This window comes from Loxodonta africana, chromosome 6 (genome assembly GCF_030014295.1).
Source record: "Loxodonta africana isolate mLoxAfr1 chromosome 6, mLoxAfr1.hap2, whole genome shotgun sequence".
Lineage (NCBI taxonomy): Eukaryota > Metazoa > Chordata > Mammalia > Proboscidea > Elephantidae > Loxodonta > Loxodonta africana.
In genome coordinates, this window is record NC_087347.1 from 77,498,489 (window position 1) to 77,517,898 (window position 19,410).

At 38.2% G+C, this 19,410-nt stretch overlaps 1 protein-coding gene across 1 annotated transcript in view; it reads left to right on the forward strand.

Annotated features, from left to right (window-relative positions):
* The window catches only part of LRP2 (LDL receptor related protein 2), a 155,622-nt gene that overhangs the window by 83,473 nt on the left and 52,739 nt on the right, over nucleotides 1–19,410 (forward strand). Inside the window, exons 34-46 of the mRNA XM_064287447.1 lie at nucleotides 1,293–1,402; nucleotides 4,185–4,362; nucleotides 5,781–5,994; nucleotides 6,854–7,093; nucleotides 8,522–8,710; nucleotides 9,939–10,856; nucleotides 10,977–11,142; nucleotides 11,528–11,686; nucleotides 12,341–12,630; nucleotides 13,635–13,838; nucleotides 14,706–14,948; nucleotides 17,415–17,540; nucleotides 19,198–19,317. Of these exons, the coding sequence (XP_064143517.1) occupies nucleotides 1,293–1,402; nucleotides 4,185–4,362; nucleotides 5,781–5,994; nucleotides 6,854–7,093; nucleotides 8,522–8,710; nucleotides 9,939–10,856; nucleotides 10,977–11,142; nucleotides 11,528–11,686; nucleotides 12,341–12,630; nucleotides 13,635–13,838; nucleotides 14,706–14,948; nucleotides 17,415–17,540; nucleotides 19,198–19,317 (3,157 nt within the window). The remainder of the gene's footprint in view (nucleotides 1–1,292; nucleotides 1,403–4,184; nucleotides 4,363–5,780; nucleotides 5,995–6,853; nucleotides 7,094–8,521; nucleotides 8,711–9,938; nucleotides 10,857–10,976; nucleotides 11,143–11,527; nucleotides 11,687–12,340; nucleotides 12,631–13,634; nucleotides 13,839–14,705; nucleotides 14,949–17,414; nucleotides 17,541–19,197; nucleotides 19,318–19,410) is intronic.

Here is a 19,410-nt window from a genome sequence, read left to right on the forward strand (position 1 = left end):
AGATGTATTCCAGAAAGCAAGGAAAGGAATTTTCCTTGAATCAAAGAGCACTTAGGCCTAGGAAAAGGTGAGAAAAATTGTAGCAGAGAGAGGCAAACTGAAAAGGGAAAAATTGTTTTATTCCAAGCAGGACTAACAAAACAGGACGGGAAAAATACAGAAGAGAGAGGAAGAGAGGGGTGTGTGTGTGAGAGAGAGAGGCAGAAATACAAATACACCCATAAATGTATATTTGTACTGAATAAGAATTTTAGAGAAAAACCTTAAGGCACATTTTCTAGCTCCTTACTCTTTCTCTCCTCTCAGACCGAGATGAAGGAGAACAGTATTCTTCATTTCTGAAGAAATTGATGAAGAAATACTGTTTGTAGTATAATAACCCATATTTCTATGGGATGTTTCAAGGCTCAGTTAACATTATGATTCCTCTAAAGGAATAATAATAATTAAAAATAGATAACATTAGGAAAGACAGTATACCTCTTTGGTTTCCGTCATCCATTATATGGGTATGATAATGGTGTCTACCTCACAGAATTATTGTGCCTGCCTACTCTGTCCTGCTTAAATAAAAAAAAATATAAAACACGTGGTGTTTTACATGTACAGTGAGACCTGCAACTCGACAGGACTGTTGTTTTTCCAGGTCTCGCAAGTTTTGTGCCTTTGACAGGGTACAGCCTTAACACTTTCCTCTTCTTCTCTATTAGTGGAAAATTTTGAATTTTCCTTCTCTGACAGGTTTCTGTCTTACATGGGTTCTGGGTTTCATAGGTTTTACTTATTATCTGACAGCTCTGTGAGCTCTATGTGGAGGGTAGCGTTACCTTGCCTTAGATCATACAGTTAGGACCTGGCAGGGCAGGTGTTTTAACTCAGGCCATTGACTTGGAACAGAATTCAGATGGTTCTGACCAACTGTATTTGCAGTGACCTGTCACTCATGGACATGACCCAGTCATTGGGGTGTGGGAGAGCTGTGGAGTTCGCATTTGTCTTCCAGGGTTTTCTCTTAAATTTTTTTTAAGGTGTGTTTACAGTTTTCTTAAGCAGTGGTTCTGTATGTTTTACCCATTTGAATCAATTTCCTCTCCAGAAATTTTAGGTGAATTGAAAATAGGAATTGAGGAGGTGATTTTGCTATTGCCAGTCTCATTTTCTGTTGAGCGGATTTCCTCCGAGCCCTGAAATACCCTCAGCCTTAATCATGATTTGGAATTTGTTTATGTATGTAGGTTCTCCTTCATCTCAACTTCTTTGTTTACAATTCTAATAGCGATTTTATGCTATAGGTTTTGACTCTCAGGGGAGATCACAGATACAGAAAAACACTGATTACCAATGATGGGACAGTTACCGGAGCTGGTTTTCCAATCTCCGTAACTATTGATCCTGCTCGTGGGTGAGTGTTCACACATCTTCTCTACAGCACCATTTTTGTTAATGTCATGGTCTGATACAATGGAAGATTTCAAACTTAGGACATTTTCTGACTTCATATGACAACATATGATGAGAGAGAGAAATATCTGAGTTACATTTAAAGTAAATGATACAATTTGTTTTATTCTGTGTTCTTTAATAACACTGGATTTAAAATTAATGCCAAACAAGCCAAAATTTCAGGAATTTTAATTTTTTGAATTGGGGGTAGATAGCATTTGAAACAGACCTTGAAGCATGGGAAGGCTTCCAGTAGGTGGAAAATGGATTGCAACTGGAGAGTGGTATCCGACGTCAAGGGAACAGCAGAGGCATAGACTAAAAACCAAAGCCACTGCTGTCAAGTCAGTTCTGACTTTTACCAACCATGCAGGACAGAATAGAACTACCCCATAGGGTTTCCAAGGCTGTAAATCTTTACAGAAGCAGACTGATACATCTTTCTCCACAGAGTGACTGGTGGGTTTGAACCACCAACCTTTCGGTTAGCAGCTGAGTGTTTTAACTAACCACTGCAGCACCAGGGCTCTTCTAAAGGCCCTGAAGCATGGCAATATTTAGTGTATTCGTGGAGAGTGTTAGAATCAGAGACCAGATGGGAGATAACAACTCAGGCCATTTGGGGAGAAACTTTAATGTCATGCTAAGGAATTGGACTTTATTTTCTTGAGTAATAAAGAGCTAGCAGAGAATTTGAAGAAGTATGTCTTTCAAAAAGATTGGTCAGGATTGGAGTGGAGAGAAGCCAGGGAGACAAGTTAGGAGAAAACAGTCTTAATGGATATAGACTTGAGTCCTCTGGTCTGTTTGACTAGCTATACATTTTATTGATCTACTGTACTATATTATGAACCAGAATAATAAACTGTAAAATATTAGCATTGATTTTTTTTTTTTTTAAAGAAGTAGTCATCTGTTTCAAGTGAATTTTGACTTTCTATTCGAAAGTCTGCAGATTCTTAGGCCTGGAAAGGACCTGAGGAAGTAATTTGTTTAGTTCTTGGCTTTAAATAAGAATGACATAGAAACCAAACCTAATTTTTAAAGGGCACAAAAAAACAAAAACTCCATTCTTATGCATGCTGATTTTGTCCTAGTTTTCAGTTATTCTTCCCAGAAGAATGACCATCCTGGACTTAAAGTCCCACTTTGGAAACTCAAGCCAGTTCACTATTCATTTTTCATTCATCAAGAATTTATTAATTGTGTGCCTATTATTGGGAGGCATTAGTTAGGATAGGTTAACTGATTAAACAAATAAAATGTATAATGGCTCAGAGGAAAGAGAATCTTATTTGTCTTTCACTTGGCAAGTGAAGCTTGGGTGGAAACTGTACTCTATACAGTCATTTAGGGAGCCAGACTGGAAGAGGCTCTGTCCTATAGGGTCACTATGAGTCAGAATTCACTCAATGGCAGTGGGTTTATGGGTTGATGAAGGAGCCCTGATGGTTTGATTTTGGTGGTGACATTTGAAAGAGGATGTTCAATAGAGATAGAAAGGAGTTAGACAGTTAGAAAGGAGTTAGTGAAAGGAAGATGAGGAAGTTTTAGGAGTTTGGTATTGAAAAATTGGGGAAAAATAAACTTGAGAGGCAAAATGTAGCCAGAAATAATTTTTTGAATAGGGAGACCTGGTCATACTTTTAGGGGCAGAAAAGATCAATGATGAAGAGTAAGTGATTGAGCGTGAAAGTTATGGGGCAAGAGCTAGAGATTTATGGAGAACAGGAACTTGATCTAAAGTCAGCTAGGGATAATATACACGCCTCAGCTAAAGTTAGTGAACTCAGAATTCACAAGGGTGTTCTGATTTTGTCTGGCCAGATTTTGGCAACCTGGAATACAAGATGAGAAATGAAATAATGGCAGGTTCAGTAGGAGAAATAAAACAACAGCAGGGAAGAGAGTTTGGAAACAGAATTTCAGAAATTTAGAATTGGATTGGTGGTGGAAGAGTCATGTGAAAAAGATGATTAGAACTGAAGTGTTAGAGCACTCCTGAGACAAGAATGTCTTGGTGGATGTTCAATCACTGAGGCTAGAGCAGGATGCAAAGTAGAAAGGAATTCAAGACTAGAAGAGTTAGGTTCTCCGTAGCCATGGAAAGTAGCTCCTTCACCTTAGAACTTTCATGTATCAAAACAAAAGAGACAAGTTATACACCTGGTGGTGCAGGATGCTGATGGGATTCCACCCTCTCAGGAAACTGTTATTCATTCTTCTGTTTGCACCTTTCAACACAGAAATCAGATGAGGTGAGGGAGTGACTGGTTTGAGGTAGATGGAGATTTAGATAAGAATTAAATTATGGGCCTGATAGGTCAGTAGGGAGGTAATTGAGAGTTTTTGTCTTAGCTTTGGCCATCCCGGTGTACTAGCTAGTATGTGATTCTTTTAAGAGGGCTTGATTATTGAAAAGGGGTCTTTTGTTCCAACCTGTCTGACCAAGCTAAAGTTTCCGCCACCAATGGAAGATCCTAGCCTCCTGATTTACACACCATTTTAAATGGCCTCTACCCCAATAATGACTAGGAAATATACAGAAATTGTTAGATCACTGGTTAAGTACCCCTTCACATTATATGCAACAAGATATTTGTGTTTCAGACTTCATCCATTGAATTGTGAGCATATGAGGGCAAGAAACATACATTTTTTATTTAAATATTTAAATTATAGATGCTTCACCCCAATCTACCTTTTGTTTTATTAAATGCCGGTGTGTTTCATGGTTGTAGGAAACTGTACTGGTCAGACCAAGGAACTAAGACTGGGGTTCCTGCCAAGATTGCAAGTGCTAACATGGATGGCACATTTTCAAAAATCCTTTTCACTGGGAACCTTGACCACCTGGAGTTCATCACTCTTGACCTCAGGGAGCAGAAACTCTACTGGGGAGTCACCAGCACAGGAGTGGTATGAACACCCTTTCTTTTGGTCTTCACTGCTGAGCTTGTGTAATTGAGCAATCTCACTTGTGTTATTGCCCTTTCTCCTGTTAAATTCTTTCCCTAGAGCAAACCTTTGTTTTCCTTCTGACAAAATAATTTCATTTCTCATTTCTTTAACTTATCCTTTTAGAGCTTTTCTTTCAAATGTTCTCTGGGCTTTCCAGTTGTAGAGACTAAGAGCTTCGTGTCCCCTCATAACTACACTCTTATATGTTTGACTTGTAAAAACTCCCTTTATTTGTAATTTTAAACTTCAGGGTGAGTTCATTATATTCTGCAATAAGAAGCAGAAACTATTTACTAAATAGTATTTGACCTTCGCTGCTGTGCTTATGCAGCTGATCTGGGGCTAGGGGCTCAATAATAATTATTGGTCAATTAAAATATAGATTTGGATGTTGAATTGAGTGCATGCCAGTTTCTTCTTTGCTTTTTAAGCAGTAGTGATTTTAGATCTGTCTTTGAAGTTGATATATTGTGTGGTAGGTTCGGCTTTCAGATCATTATCAGTTCAAGGAATACTAATTTCACTCCTAATATGAATTTATGACAGTGACAGACTTAGGGGATTAAAAAAAAAAGTAGGTGATATGTATGAAAGCACTTTGCAGACTTTGATGTATTTGTGCAATGATGAGAAAGCTCTTGTCACACAATATGGAGCTTGTGTACAAAATATGTTATGGATGCTGTGCACATCCAGACTGGACTTTGCCTCTCCCTCCCTTTCCATGTGTGCTCTGCCGTCTTGAATCTGTGAGTTTTAGTGGTGTGACTCTCCATCCTTCCCCTAGGTTAGTACCGTCTTACTTCTTCACTCTGCTCATTTAATCATCACAAGATGCTAGCAATTTGTCCTCAGCCTCTTTTCTCAGGTCTAGCCTTTTTCTGCTACCTCCATCTGAGCCTCCCTCTCCAACCTTGACTAGGCCCTCATTATTGAAGCACAACAAAGAAGTTTGATCACTGCTCAGTTTAGAACCCTGGCCTAGGCTTCTAATTTCAGCTGAGCTTGGTCAGCTAATCCATGTTGACACACTTAGGAAATATCTTTTGTGATTGTATGGAGTACGTTTCCTATTACATACAGAAGTCATTGGTGCAGATGTTAAACATAGGGTCAGTCGGCTCCTCTGGAAAGGCCCACAGTTAGACATTATACGTAAGGAATGGAAGTTTAGTCTCCTTTTCTTCAACAGGCATCTAAGGAAGTTAACTGACTTATTTGAGGTCCAGCTTCGTTGTCAATGCCTGAAGTTGTGACCATCAAATTAGAAAATGTGATAATGGATAGAGTGCTATATAAATGTGATGTATTTGTTTAAAATTTCTCTCTCATTGCACTATGAGTCAGTAAAACTAATGAAAACTCCGCTCCTTTAGATTGAAAGAGGAAATGTGGACGGTACAAATCGAATGATCCTGGTATATCACCTTTCCCATCCTTGGGGAATTGTTGTCTACGATTCCTTCCTTTATTATTCTGATGAAGACTATGAGGTCATTGAACGAGTTGACAAAGCAACTGGGGCCAACAAAGTAGTCTTGAGAGACAATGTTCCAAATCTGAGGTGTCTTCGAGTTTATTACAGACATGGTAAGTATTTGTCACTGAAACATACACATGCGTGGACATTTATACATCTTCACACACACACCCACATACAAATAATACCCATATGCAAACAATTAAAACTACATAAAATATCACTTAAAAGTGATAACCATCTCTTAAACATCACTTTTTAACTCATTACTTTGCACTCCCTGAGATATTATCTATTTGTTAGAATGTAAGCTTCGTAAGAGCAAGCACTTTGTTTATTGCTGTCTACCCAGTGCGTAATATTGCCTGGCACCCAGAAGGTGCTCATTAAGTATTTGTTGGATGACTGCTGGGAAAGTAATAATAGAATTTTTAATCATAAAAGGAATATTCCTAGATATTGCCTTTTTTTTATTGCCTACTTGAATATTTTTATACTTTTCACTTTTATTTGCCCCTTTAAATTAGTGTTATGATGTAAAGATTATTTTTTTATAGTTTTGACATATTTTATAACTTTTAGCCTCTAACCAAAGATTATCAAATTTTTTTTCCTGTACTATAGCCCAGGTTTGTCAATTTGTATTTATTTTTCTTGAATGTGAAAAAAAAAGCTTTAAATATATTTATTTAATATACTTTACAAACAGATGTTTATCATGTTGATCAATTAGAGAGGTGTTACCCTCTCATTCTTGCATAATTTGTAGGAGAAAAACAATTGCTGTCCCATCCTCTGTTATGCAATAGTTGTGGTACTGTATTAAAACAGGTTGTATAAGCTCTGGTCTTTCCAGTGTTGATTGTTTTTAAGTTATTAACTCAGATACTATACGTGTTTTTTTTTTTTTTTTTTTGAGTAGCAAGTAGGTAAAGCCGAAAGTTATGAAGTCTTTTTGATTTCATTTAGATTCTGCCGATTCCACAAATGGCTGTAGCAACAACATAAATGCCTGTCAGCAGATTTGCCTGCCTGTACCAGGAGGGCTGTTCTCCTGCGCCTGTGCCACCGGATTTAAACTCAATCCTGATAATCGGACCTGCTCTCAATATAACTCTTTCATTGTTGTTTCGATGCTGTCTGTGATCGAAGGCTTTAGCTTGGAATTGTCAGATCACTCACAGGCCATGGTGCCAGTGGCAGGCCCAGGTACGTCAACTCTAATATAAGTATGATTTCACTCCATCTAGTGTCAGATTGAAAGCATTGGTGCCATAAAAGCTTTGCTACATAGTTTTGATTTTGAGTGGTTCTGAAATCTAGAGTGGTGCTTGAGAACACCTGAAGGGCTTGTTAACACAGATAAGGGCTCCATCCCCAGAGTTCTGATTCAGTAGTCTGAGGCGGGGCTAATGCGGCTGGTCCAGGGACCACACTGAGTGAGAACCACAGGTCTAGGGCAGTACAGAATGTAACATGTGTTTGTAAGAAGTGTTCTGGAGTTCAGAAGAACTGTGCCTTATTTCTCACTGTTAGTAGAGATTTGGGGTAGAAATATTATTAGTTAGGTTAGTAATAGGTCACAATCTGATTGATTGATACATACGTGATGAACTGAAGTAAACAAGTTCAAAGTATTGGTCTCTCCTTAGTAACTGTATTTTTGCAGCATTTTATTGTTGCGTACTGTGCGTATATGAAATAACTTGCCTTCTAGATGAACCAAGAGGTTTCTAGGTCTACGTAGCACAAGTGGAGCTAGCATCACAAGGGGTGTGCCAGAGACTAAAGACAGAAATAGAGGGTAAATGGAAAAGAGAAGAAGGGGCAATGGGGGTAGGAAGTATATATGGTGAGATGAGTCAAAGTGCTTCTGGAACCACCCATGCTCCTGTTTGGTTATCATAGTCACATGTACATCACTACTATTTGTTTTTCCATATCTCAAATAGTATTTAAGTTACCATCTTGTAACTTGTACCAAAAAGTTGTAAGACAGGTAAGTGAACATTCTTATACTCTTCCAACTAGATTCCACAATCGTTTCACATTTCAGCTCTCACTCTCCCTCTGTCTACATGTGTGTATACATACATATGCATGCACACACATTTTTATGCCCTTTTTAAAAGCACCTTTCACTCAGTTTTAGTAGCCATTGATGACCCTTGTCTGAAATGCCTATTTAATTGGCTATTGGCAAAATGACAGTTTTCTAATGCTATCATTCCTTCTACATTTATTAGATAATATTCCTCTATAAAGAGAGGTCACTTTTACTCTCTCTTTATCTTCTTAAAATTTAGTATCATTCAACTTTTTATCTTTTTAATTCAGCGTATTATATTCAGTTACCTTAATTGCTCTTTTGATGCTCCAATTGATAATCCGCTTAGGCCAAGGAAAGCCTCTTCCATGGCCACCTGCCCCAAGCCTGTATGTAATTAGCCATTTCCACCCAGGAGCTCAGATTCCTTATTGTGGGAAATAGTGTTTGGAAACCAAGATCTGAGTGGTGGATGTGGTGAAACGGTCAGAGCAGAGGTTGGGAATGAAGGTTTGAGAGGAAAGGCAGACATTTAGAAATTCTAGTTCCAGCTAGAACATTGTTTAATGACCTTTTCTTCAATGTTGCAGGACGAAATGCACTGCATGTGGATGTCGATGTGTTTTCTGGCCTTATTTATTGGTGTGATTTCTACAGCTCTGTGCCATCCCAGAATGCAATCCGTAGAGTCAAACCAGATGGGTCTGATTTTACAAACATTGTTACAAGTGGGATAGGACAAAATGGAGTCCGGGGTATTGCAGTGGATTGGGTAGCAGGTAGGTAAGCTGTACAGTGATTTTAGTGAAAAAGCTTTTTGTGTTTGCATCTCTGTTGTTAACGGGTGGAGACCCCAGGTTCCTGCTTGGCAGTCAGTCAGAGCTGACAAGAATTTGGCAACTAACATTGCTTTAAGGTAAATGGACACTGTCTTATGGTTTATGTTTTTATGTGCCTTTCTTTGAAATATTTAGACATTTCTGATTCAGAAATTAGGTACATTTTTCTGTACAGTTCTAATTATGGTAATAATAAATTGGTTATGAATCTGTCAACTGAAACACCTTATTATTAATTTAGTATACATGTACATGTAGCTTAGTCTAAATGTACAATTCAATTTATCTTAAACGACTTAAGTAATTGTCTAGAAAAACAGATCTGTAGCACGTGTAGCTAGGATAAACTTTCTAGTTTATGTATAAAATAAGAAGACAGTGAGACAGAACCCCACAGTGTTGCATTAAAAATCCTGTTTCCTTTGTGGGCTTTCCCCCCACCCCAGCTTTGCATTTGAATCCTGCTTTTGCTTGGAGGTTATATGTAAACCTATTGCCCCTATGTAGTATGATTAAGAATGTTGCTGACGTAACTTGTATGAACTCCCTACTTGTAAACCTCTTAAAAGTAACTTTTCTCCTTGCCCTTGGGGGGCAGTCTCTGTTCATAATACTATCTGCACACCATGGCCTTTCTGTCTAGTATCTACATTGTGCTGCAATGTCCAACAGGAATGGGGTTTTCTTGTGTTGGTTTAGAAGTTCCATGGAATAAAAACATGGACACTAATTAGAAAGACTATGAAAAGCATTGCCAACGCTAAGCATGAAGAGCATTTGATATTGGTAGCTGCCTGAGATGTTGCTGGTTCTCCCTCTTTGTTTCTTTCATAATGCTAATGTAGAAGTTATGCTGCGATAATAGATACTTTAAGAAGAAGGACATTCTGGAAAATAGAACTTTTGGTAGAAACTGGGCCATGACGTTTGCTATAAATTCTGCTTAGAAAGCTGAAGTTAGGCACTCCAAGTTGGAAGAAGCCATGTCTTTAGCTACTAAGAGTAAATATTTTTTGCAATTAAAGTTGACACTGAGGCATTTATTTATAATCTTGGAAAAGACAACATAAACTAACTCAAATCTCTTAAATAGCCTGTTCTGATTTTGAAAAGCTATCCCCTTTTTTCTTGATATTCATCGATCGTCATGTTCTTTATTTTCCTGCAGGAAATCTTTATTTTACCAATGGTTTTGAATCTGAAACACTGATAGAAGTTCTGCGGATCAATACTACCTACCGGCGCATTCTCCTTAAAGCCACGGTGGATATGCCCAGGGCTATTGTCGTAGACCCCAAGAACAGATACCTCTTCTGGGCCGACTATGGGCAGAAGCCAAAGATTGAACGTGCCTTTCTGGACTGTACCAATCGAACTGTGCTTGTATCAGAAGGCATTATCACACCACGGGGCTTGGCAGTGGACCATTACAATAGCTATATTTATTGGGTTGATGATTCTTTAGATATGATCACGAGGACCCATATTATTAGTGGTGAATCTGAAGTGATTCGTGTTGGTGGTCGTTACCCAACTCCTTATGGTATCACTGTTTTTGGAAATTCTATCATATGGGTAGATAGGAATTTGAAAAAAATCCTTCAAGCTAGCAAAGAACCAGGGAACACAGAGCCACCAACAGTGATAAGGGACAATCTCAGTTGGCTAAGAGATGTGGCCATGTTTGATCAGCAGGTCCAGCCCCGGTCACCAGCAGAGGTCAATAACAACCCTTGCATGGAAAATAATGGGGGGTGCTCCCATTTCTGCTTTGCTCTGCCTGGATTGCAGACTCCAAAATGTGGCTGTGCCTTTGGGACTGTGGAAAGTGATGGAAAGAGCTGTGCCCTTTCAACAGAAAATGTTCTCATCTTTGCCTTGGAAAATTCATTAAGAAGCTTGCAATTGGACCCTGAAAACCATAGCCCACCTTTCCGTACAATAAATGTGGAACGTACTGCTGTGGCCCTGGACTATGACAGCTTAAATAATAGAATCTACTTCACACAAAATTCAGACTCTGGACATGGCCAGATTTCCTACGTCAACCTGTACTCAGGGGACAGTTCAACAGTCATTGCTTCAGGTAAGTGCGTTCCAAATGCAGCTAATTTTGACACAATCTGTCCAACACATGTGGATGAGCTGAGTGGCTCTAAAATGCATACTGAGACTCTAATGCCTTTGTGTGTGCTTGTGTATTCAGATATAGGATCTGCTGATGGCATTGCCTTTGACTGGATCAATAACAGAATTTATTACAGTGACTACATCAACCAGACAATTAATTCTATGGCCGTCGATGGGTCTAATCGCACTGTGATAGCCCGAGTTTTAAGACCAAGAGCAATTGTGTTAGATCCTTGCAGAGGGTATGCCATAATCTTCTTAATCATATTCCTGTCCTTGCCTATTTTTGGGAGAATGGAGCCTGAAATTATGTTATGCTCACAGACAGCCAACATTGTATGAGCTTATGACACTATGGCTGTATTCAAGAATGAAAGAGTATCGAGTGATTTCCTCTGGGCAGGAGGATGCGGTGCACATCTCCTTTTGACACTAGAAAGATTGGCAGCATAGTAGAGAATCAGAGCCCTGACTCAGTAAATCCTTATTGAGCAAATTACAGTTGGGAATGGAGTAGGGTTTCTTTTGCCATATTAAAGGCAATTTGCAGTTAAAGAATGCTGCCTTTTTTTTTTTTTAAATGGGGTTCATTGTATTAAATTAATTATGACTCCTTTTTATGACTAGGTACATGTACTGGACTGACTGGAGTACTAATGCCAAAATTGAGAGAGCCACACTGGGAGGAAACTTCCGGGTATCCATTGTGAACAGCAGCCTGGTCTGGCCCAATGGGCTCACTCTGGACTATGAGGAAGAGCTTCTCTACTGGGCAGATGCCAGCCTGTATGTGTTACCCATATGGGGTTGATAAAGAAGAGTTCTTTCCCCCACTTCCAAAGAAGGCTTTGTGTAGTGTGATGAAACTATAATATGCCAAATAAAACCAAAATAGAATGGTTAAAATGTAGAATCACACTTTTAGGAACTGTATTAGATTCTAGCTTGATGAATATACTTGTGAAAATTTATCTCTGTCATGAGATTGAATAGTTATTAATTGAAAGATATCTAAAGAGGCTTTACTAGATGAGTTAATTTCAAGTTTAATTACAAATATAATTAAATTGGTAATTACCCATGCAACTGCTATGAAAACATGAATGATTTTTAAATGCAGACTGGCTTTAGCATTCAGTGTCTTTTAAAAATGTTTTTCTTTAGTTTTGGCTTTTGATCAACTTCTCAAATAGACCCTTTCTTCTCTAGCAAGCTACTATAATTTTATACGTAAGTTCTCTAAGAACCCCCTAAATTGCTCAAATTCCGATCACCCTAATGGAATAGTTTATTATAGTTGGTGCCTACAGGTCAGGAACCCTTTCTTGCTCATGTTCCTTATTTTGGCCTTGTAGCAGTGGTTGGGCCTAGCTATTGGGCTGCTACTTGGGAAACGTACTCTCTAAATTTCAGCATTTTTTTTTTTTTACTTCATTTTAGGCAGCGGATTGAACGCAGCTCTCTAACAGGCATGGACCGTGAAGTCATTGTCAGCACAACCTTACATCCTTTTGCCATGACTCTCTACGGCCAGTATATTTACTGGACTGACTGGTACACAAAGTCAGTTTACCGAGCTAACAAATATGATGGGTCAGGGCAGATTGTAATGATCACCAATTTGCCCACTCGTCCTATGGGTATTCGCATTTCTGGGAAGAGCGAGCAAAGTCAATGTAGCAATCCTTGCAGTCAGTTTAATGGGGGCTGCAGCCATATCTGTGCGCCAGGTGAGTCATTTCACATGAAGATAGAAACACGAAGAGTAATAATGATGATAACTGGTAGGGAAGACTGAGGGACTATTTGGCTCTAACAGAATTTAAAAAACAAAACAAAACAAAAAAAAATGTACTCCTTGATTTCAGGATAATCTGTATAATAGATTTTGGCTTTGTATTTTGAGAGGATGATCTAGGCAGTTTTCATTTCTATCTTACATGGAGTCCTCTTTTTGGGAAAATATACATAGCCAGATAATACACTCATTGAACAGTTGCTACATATATTCTTCTCTGATATTGGTTATGTTCTTCATGTTGTATCATCATTCCCCTGTCTCGATGAGTCCAGGAAATCTGGATTCCATAAGAATGTGTTCTACATCTTCTTCCTCATCCCCTGCCTTTGCAAATCAGAATCCACCTATTGCACCCTTGATCAAAGCATTCAGTAATGGTAGCTGGTTACCATCCAGTTCTCATAATGAAGGGGAGGCAGTAGCTCATGGAGCCAATTACACAATTCCTGGGTCTCCTTCTTCCTTAAGAGAACATTTTAAATTCAACTTTGATAGAGGTGAAAGCAAGATAATGGCTTTGGGGTGCTGCAGTTCATGACTTACCTTCCACTTAGGAGATCTGATGTATAGATTTTGTTTCTGGTGATATTTTAGGGTATGAAATTAGATACTTCATACATTTCATAGTGTGTTTGATCGAGAATAATAAACTCATAGGAAGATGTTCCTTTTGATACCCGTTACTTTGCAAATTTTGCTGAGAAAGAAGAATCATTGCTATTGTTTTGATGTAGATGAGTGGCAAGTGGTGATTTATCCACATTTGTTAGAAATTGGGTGGTTGTTCTTGATGGGAAAGGGATGGGCAGAGTTTCTGCAGCTTTTCTTGTACAGCATTTAATGTAGGAGCTGTTGGGAGTGCTATTGAGGTGGAGAAAATAGGAATGGTTGCCACACAAATCTTTTGACTCTTCTGGCCCTGCCTTTCTTCAGGTCCAAATGGTGCTGAGTGCCAGTGTCCAGCTGAGGGCCGTTGGTATCTGGCCAACAACAACAAGCACTGCATTGTGGACAATGGTACCCGGTGTGGTGTCAACGAGTTCACCTGCCTCAATGGGCACTGCATCCCGGAGGAGTGGAAATGTGACAATGACCCCGAGTGTGGTGACAGCAGTGATGAGGTGGAAAGTGTCTGTGGTGAGTTGTGAGGAATAAGAGAAAATTGTGAGGGTTCTTGTGAGAGTGGGAGAAACAGTATATAAAAAAACACTTACATGGTGCCTGGTGCATGCTGAGCATGACTTAGCACAGGACTCAGGGTTTCAACAGGTGATAGGAGAAGGGCCATTAATCCAATAATTTCATTGAAATCACTCCCAATCCTCAATTTAATACAGTGGACTTTCTCAGGAAGTTCAGAAGTGAGTTACCTTTTCTAGCAGACCATATAGGGCCTGCGAGTTTTTATTTTCCCCAAATAAACTCTGTTTGCATTCTTTCCTGTGATTGAGATAAAAATGTTTTTTTTTTCTTTTTTAATATTTAGTCATATTTTAGTGAAAGTATACACAGCAAGACACGTTCCTGTTCAACAATTTCTACACATACTGTTCAGTGACACTGGTTGCATTCTTCTCTGTGACATTGGTTGCTCCATTCCCATTAACTTCTTCTCACTGCCCTCCATCCTCCTAATCCATGCTTTAGAGTAGCTTGACCATTTGGTCTCATATAGTTAATTTTTTAAAAGAGAGCAGTACTCAAGAATGATATTTGACATAAACTTTCAAGTTGAGATTATAGAGAAATGGAATGACATTGACATTAGCTTAAATACTTCATTAGCTTATAAAAAGTGTGCAAGATATTAAATTATAAATGACTAGCTTAAAAAATTAATATGTTATCTCACTTTGCACGCAGCCCGTTTTATAGTTGTTTTTGCCTTGAAAGTTAAACTCTATCTGATTTGATTGTATCATTTTAGAAATTAGGATGATGGTTTAATTTTAGAAATTAGGATGATGGTTTAATCAAGGGCTTTCTTTAATGTTTGTTTCTTAGCTTTTCACACCTGCCCATGGACAGCCTTCACCTGTGCCAATGGGCGGTGTGTCCAATACCGTTACCGCTGTGATCACTACAATGACTGTGGTGACAACAGTGATGAAGCAGGGTGCCTGTTCAGGCCCTGTAACACCAGCACAGAATTTGCTTGCAATAATGGAAGGTGCATATCTCTTGAGTATGTCTGCAATGGTATAAACAACTGCCAAGATAATGGCACTTCAGATGAGAGAAATTGCCGTAAGTTCATCTTAAATACTTACTGTGCTTTGGGGTCTGAAGTGTTAGATCATGGGAAATGATCTAATTGGATGCATACAACCACTGAATATTAACGTTGAGTATTTTATCCTTTGTTTCTCTATCTGCCAGATTAAAAATTCACTTGACAAAATTTTTGATTGTTCTAAAGCTTTACCAATAGCTTCTAACAAAAATTATTATATGTATCTTTACATAATTATATATATGCAATGTATAATGTTTGTTGTACCAAAAACTATGTAAAAAGCGAGATAATTTGTCTCTTTAGTTTTTCTGGTGAATAGCTTTTTAGTTAATTGAATTTTCTAAACATTCTGATATTTGCACTTTAGCCTTGCAGGAAATAAAAGAACGGAGTGTAAGATCAAGTATGATATTTTCATTTTGGGTATGCGCCACTGTTTTTGTAGATAGAGTTATATGCAATATTTATTTTGGTTTGCTTTTTAAGAAACTTTTTCTTATGGGAAATTTCAAACATACACAAAAGTAGAAAGAATAGTATAATGTACCCGTTGGCCACCTTCAACAGTTATCAACAAAAGGCAAATCTATGTCCTCGCAGCTTTTTTTAACTGAGTTTTTTTGTTAAGTATTTTAGAGCAACTCACAGATGTGCATATCACTGAGATTTTAAAAAATATGACTACCATGACATTATAATTCTTAGCAAAAACCAGCAATATTTACTTAATATTCTTAAGTATTCAGTCCATATTCAAATTTTTGCTCACTTTCAATTATGATTCAGACAAGAGTTGCACATTGATTTTGGCTGTTATGACTCTTCCACCCCTTTTTGCCATTGATCTCCTAGTAAAACTGGGTTATTTGTCCTGTGGAGTGTCCTATTTTCTGGATTTTTGGCTAATTACAAATCAAACCAAAATTGAGCCACTCATTTCCTATTAACTAGAAATTAGACCTAGAGGTTTGATTACATTAGGTTCAATTTGTTGGTCAACAATACTTCCTAGGCAGAGCTATGTATTTCTTGTTCTATCATTTAATAAAACACATAAGCCCTGCTTGTCCCACTTTTAAGTGATGATAAAATCAACGGGGTGGGGGGGTGGGGAATCAACCGGTGGATTCAGGTGTTGTCAGCCTGAACCCTCCCTTATGAAGCTCCCATCAACCTTTCACCCAATGGTTTAAGCATCCATGAATGATTGTTATTTCTTTAAGGGTTACAAACGGGGATTTTTAAATTCTGTTATTCCCTCCACATTTATTAGCTGAAGCTCTGTAAGAAAGAAGTTTCCCTTATCAACTTTTTTTTATATTATATAGATCTCATTTGTTGAGTTTTACATAATTTATTTTTAATACCGTGTAGTCGTTTATTGTTTTTGGTGGTCAGTTGTCCTATCTTAGGCTAGTGGGAGCCCTTTCAAGTTGGTTCCTGTGTTCTTTTGAGTTGAGGCCACATCCACAGACTATTGCTCAGGTTTGTTTTGCCTGTTTCCTATCCCAGACCTGGAGTACTATTTCCATTTGTGGTATTTAGAAATCACCACAGTGTCATGGTGCCAGTTCGTATTTGGTTTTCATTGGTTCTAGGCGTTTTCAGTGGACAGAGCGAAGAAATACAGTTTTTATGGAAAAAAAAATAAAATTTATATTGGTGTTTCCCATTTAAGAGAACATATTTTTTTTCTAAACTTTTTAGATTTTGTAATCATGTCTCCTCTTAGAATCTTGATTCCTAATGATGTTAACATAATTACTTATTTTCTTTATTCTGTAATAATCATCCCCAAATGATCATGAAAATATTACTACTCACAATAAAACTGCTAAACCCAATTTACCATTTTAGATCCTTTTTGTCCTTAGATTATGTCCTGCTAGGAATAGACAATCAAAATACTGGTTTTAAATTCACTTTAAAACCATTTTCTTCTCTGTATGGTTTTGCTATCAACTTGATATACAGTGAGCTTCATTTGTTACTATTTCTAAATTCTAAGAACCACTTTCTTTTTGTTTCTTTTATGTAAAATATACATGGTTACACACATATTAACATCCGTCTTTTTTCTTAGACAAAAAATAGCCTGCTGTTTTATATCTTGCTTTCTTACTATTAGCACTAAATCCTGGAGATCATTCCTTATGAGTATATAAAGATCTTCTTCAATTCTTTTTATGGCTACATGGTACTCTATTGTGTGAAGATACCGTAGTTTATTTAACTAACAGTTGGGACTCTTGTTGATGCTATTAAATACTGAAAACAGCCCTCCTCCCCCAACCAGTATCATCTGGAAATATCTCTTTTTACTATAGAATGATTCATGAATCATACCTCGCTGATAACTTGAAAATGCCTCCCTTCTGGTGGTTTGAGTTCTGTGATAGATCTGTTAGCATGAACATTATATATAATATGTATTTGGTGGCTGTGTTCCAAATGTTTACCTGATTATCTTTTTCAAGCTGATCGAACTTGCCAGTCTGGATACACAAAATGTCAGAGTACAAACATTTGCATTCCTCGCACTTACTTGTGTGATGGAGACAATGACTGTGGAGATATGAGTGATGAAAGCTCCACTTATTGCGGTGAGTAAGATAGATCCGCATCTCTTTCTTCGGTTCCAGGGATGTATGTCTTGAGCTAATACAAAGATATATAACCTGGGTGTTTGGGCTAGTTTCAATTTGTTGTCTCAAATTGACCTTGTATGTAGAGGCAGTATATAGTTGCTTTAGAATGTGATTGAAAGGGCCTTGGAAGCCCCTTCTCTCTGTTCCCTGGCTGAATGCCCCAGAACCCAAATATTTCTTCCAGAGACCTGTTTTTTGGTACCTCGCCTTATATAGGAAACCCTGGTGGCGTAGTGGTTAAGTGCTACGGCTGCTAACCAAAGGGTTGGCAGTTTGAATCCTCCAGGTGCTCTTTGGAAACCCTATGGGGCAGTTCTACTCTGTCCTATAGGGTCACTATGAGTCGGAATCGACCGACGGCAACAGGTTTGATTTGGGTTTTAGCCTCATACAGTTCTGGAGCTATTTCTCCAAGTGTTGAAGGCCTTCTGTTTCAGGAACTTTAGGTTTTGCCATTGCATGCTAAATCATTATTATTTACTGTTAATAGGTGTATGATGGCCATGAGTACAGTGAAACCTGTGAGAGCTGAAATTCGACTGTCTTATTTTCTGCCTTTGGCAGGGTGCAGCCTTACTACTTTTCTATCACTTGTTTTAGTGGAAAATATTTGCATTTTCCTTCTCTGACAGGTTTTCACCTTATACAGCTTCTGGCTTTTGCAGGTTTTACTGTAACTGAAAGAATTTTTGTATCTGCTTAGTATGTTTGAATTTCATAAATTTATTTCATATTTAGTATTTTTGTTCAATCAAACAAGTTCCTATTCGTGTAAATTGATAGATGCATATTTAATACTTTAATAATTGCCCTCCCTTCCTTGTTTTGACGTATGTAGTTAAACTCTGGTCCCTAGCCCTCTCCTAAGAAAACCAAAGGACATCATAATAATTAATCACCAGAGCAGGCTATAGTCCAAGAATGGCAAACATATTTCAGGATGCATATATCAGATAGGGCCAGATAGATTGGAGTTATTGCTGACCTTTCATCAGATATCATGGGCCAAAACAAGGGAGCCTTGTAGACCAGAAGAATTTCAAGACTTGATTCTGGTTTCAACCTACTTAGCAATTTGTGGGATAAACCTGACCAGAACTACCTAACATTACTCAAGAAAAGAATCAGTGTGCAGACATAGGTAGCATCTTCCATTTACACATCTTCCATAAGCACACGGATGAGTAAGAGGAGAACGTTGCTAACTCCCTAGAGACATGGTCTAACGTGGATAAAAGGTAGGTTGTGGGGTGAGCTCAGATATGGTCATATTGGTGCTTTTGCCCTGAATTAGTATCTCAAAGGAATTTCTGAAATTACATGTTATAGCAGAAAAAATAATAGATACGTCATATTTCTAAGAAATATAATTTATTTTTTCTTTTGGAAAACTGGGGCAATATTGCCTTTCTTTTCTGTCTCCAATACACTCCTTTTCCTATGGAAGGCTTAAACAAATACCCAGTCTTTCTTTCTTGGCAACTATTTTCCAGTTTAGAGAAAAAGGCAGATGGTTAAGATTAATGGGAGAAGTTTAGAGAAAAAGGCAGATGGTTAAGATTGATGGGAGAAGCTATATGTTGCTCATGGGTTTTATCTTCACCTCCTCCAGCTGCTAACACGTGCACGGACAGCGAGTTCCGGTGCACAAGTGGGCGATGTATTCCTTCCCGATGGTATTGTGATCAAGACCAAGATTGTGGTGATGGCTCTGATGAACCTGCCTCTTGTGGTAAGAGAGTAAGCAAGATTGAAAAGCATCAAGGGCCTCAGTCTCTTCCAACCACTCCAAATACAGACCAGGCTCATGGCTGCTGAATGGTGG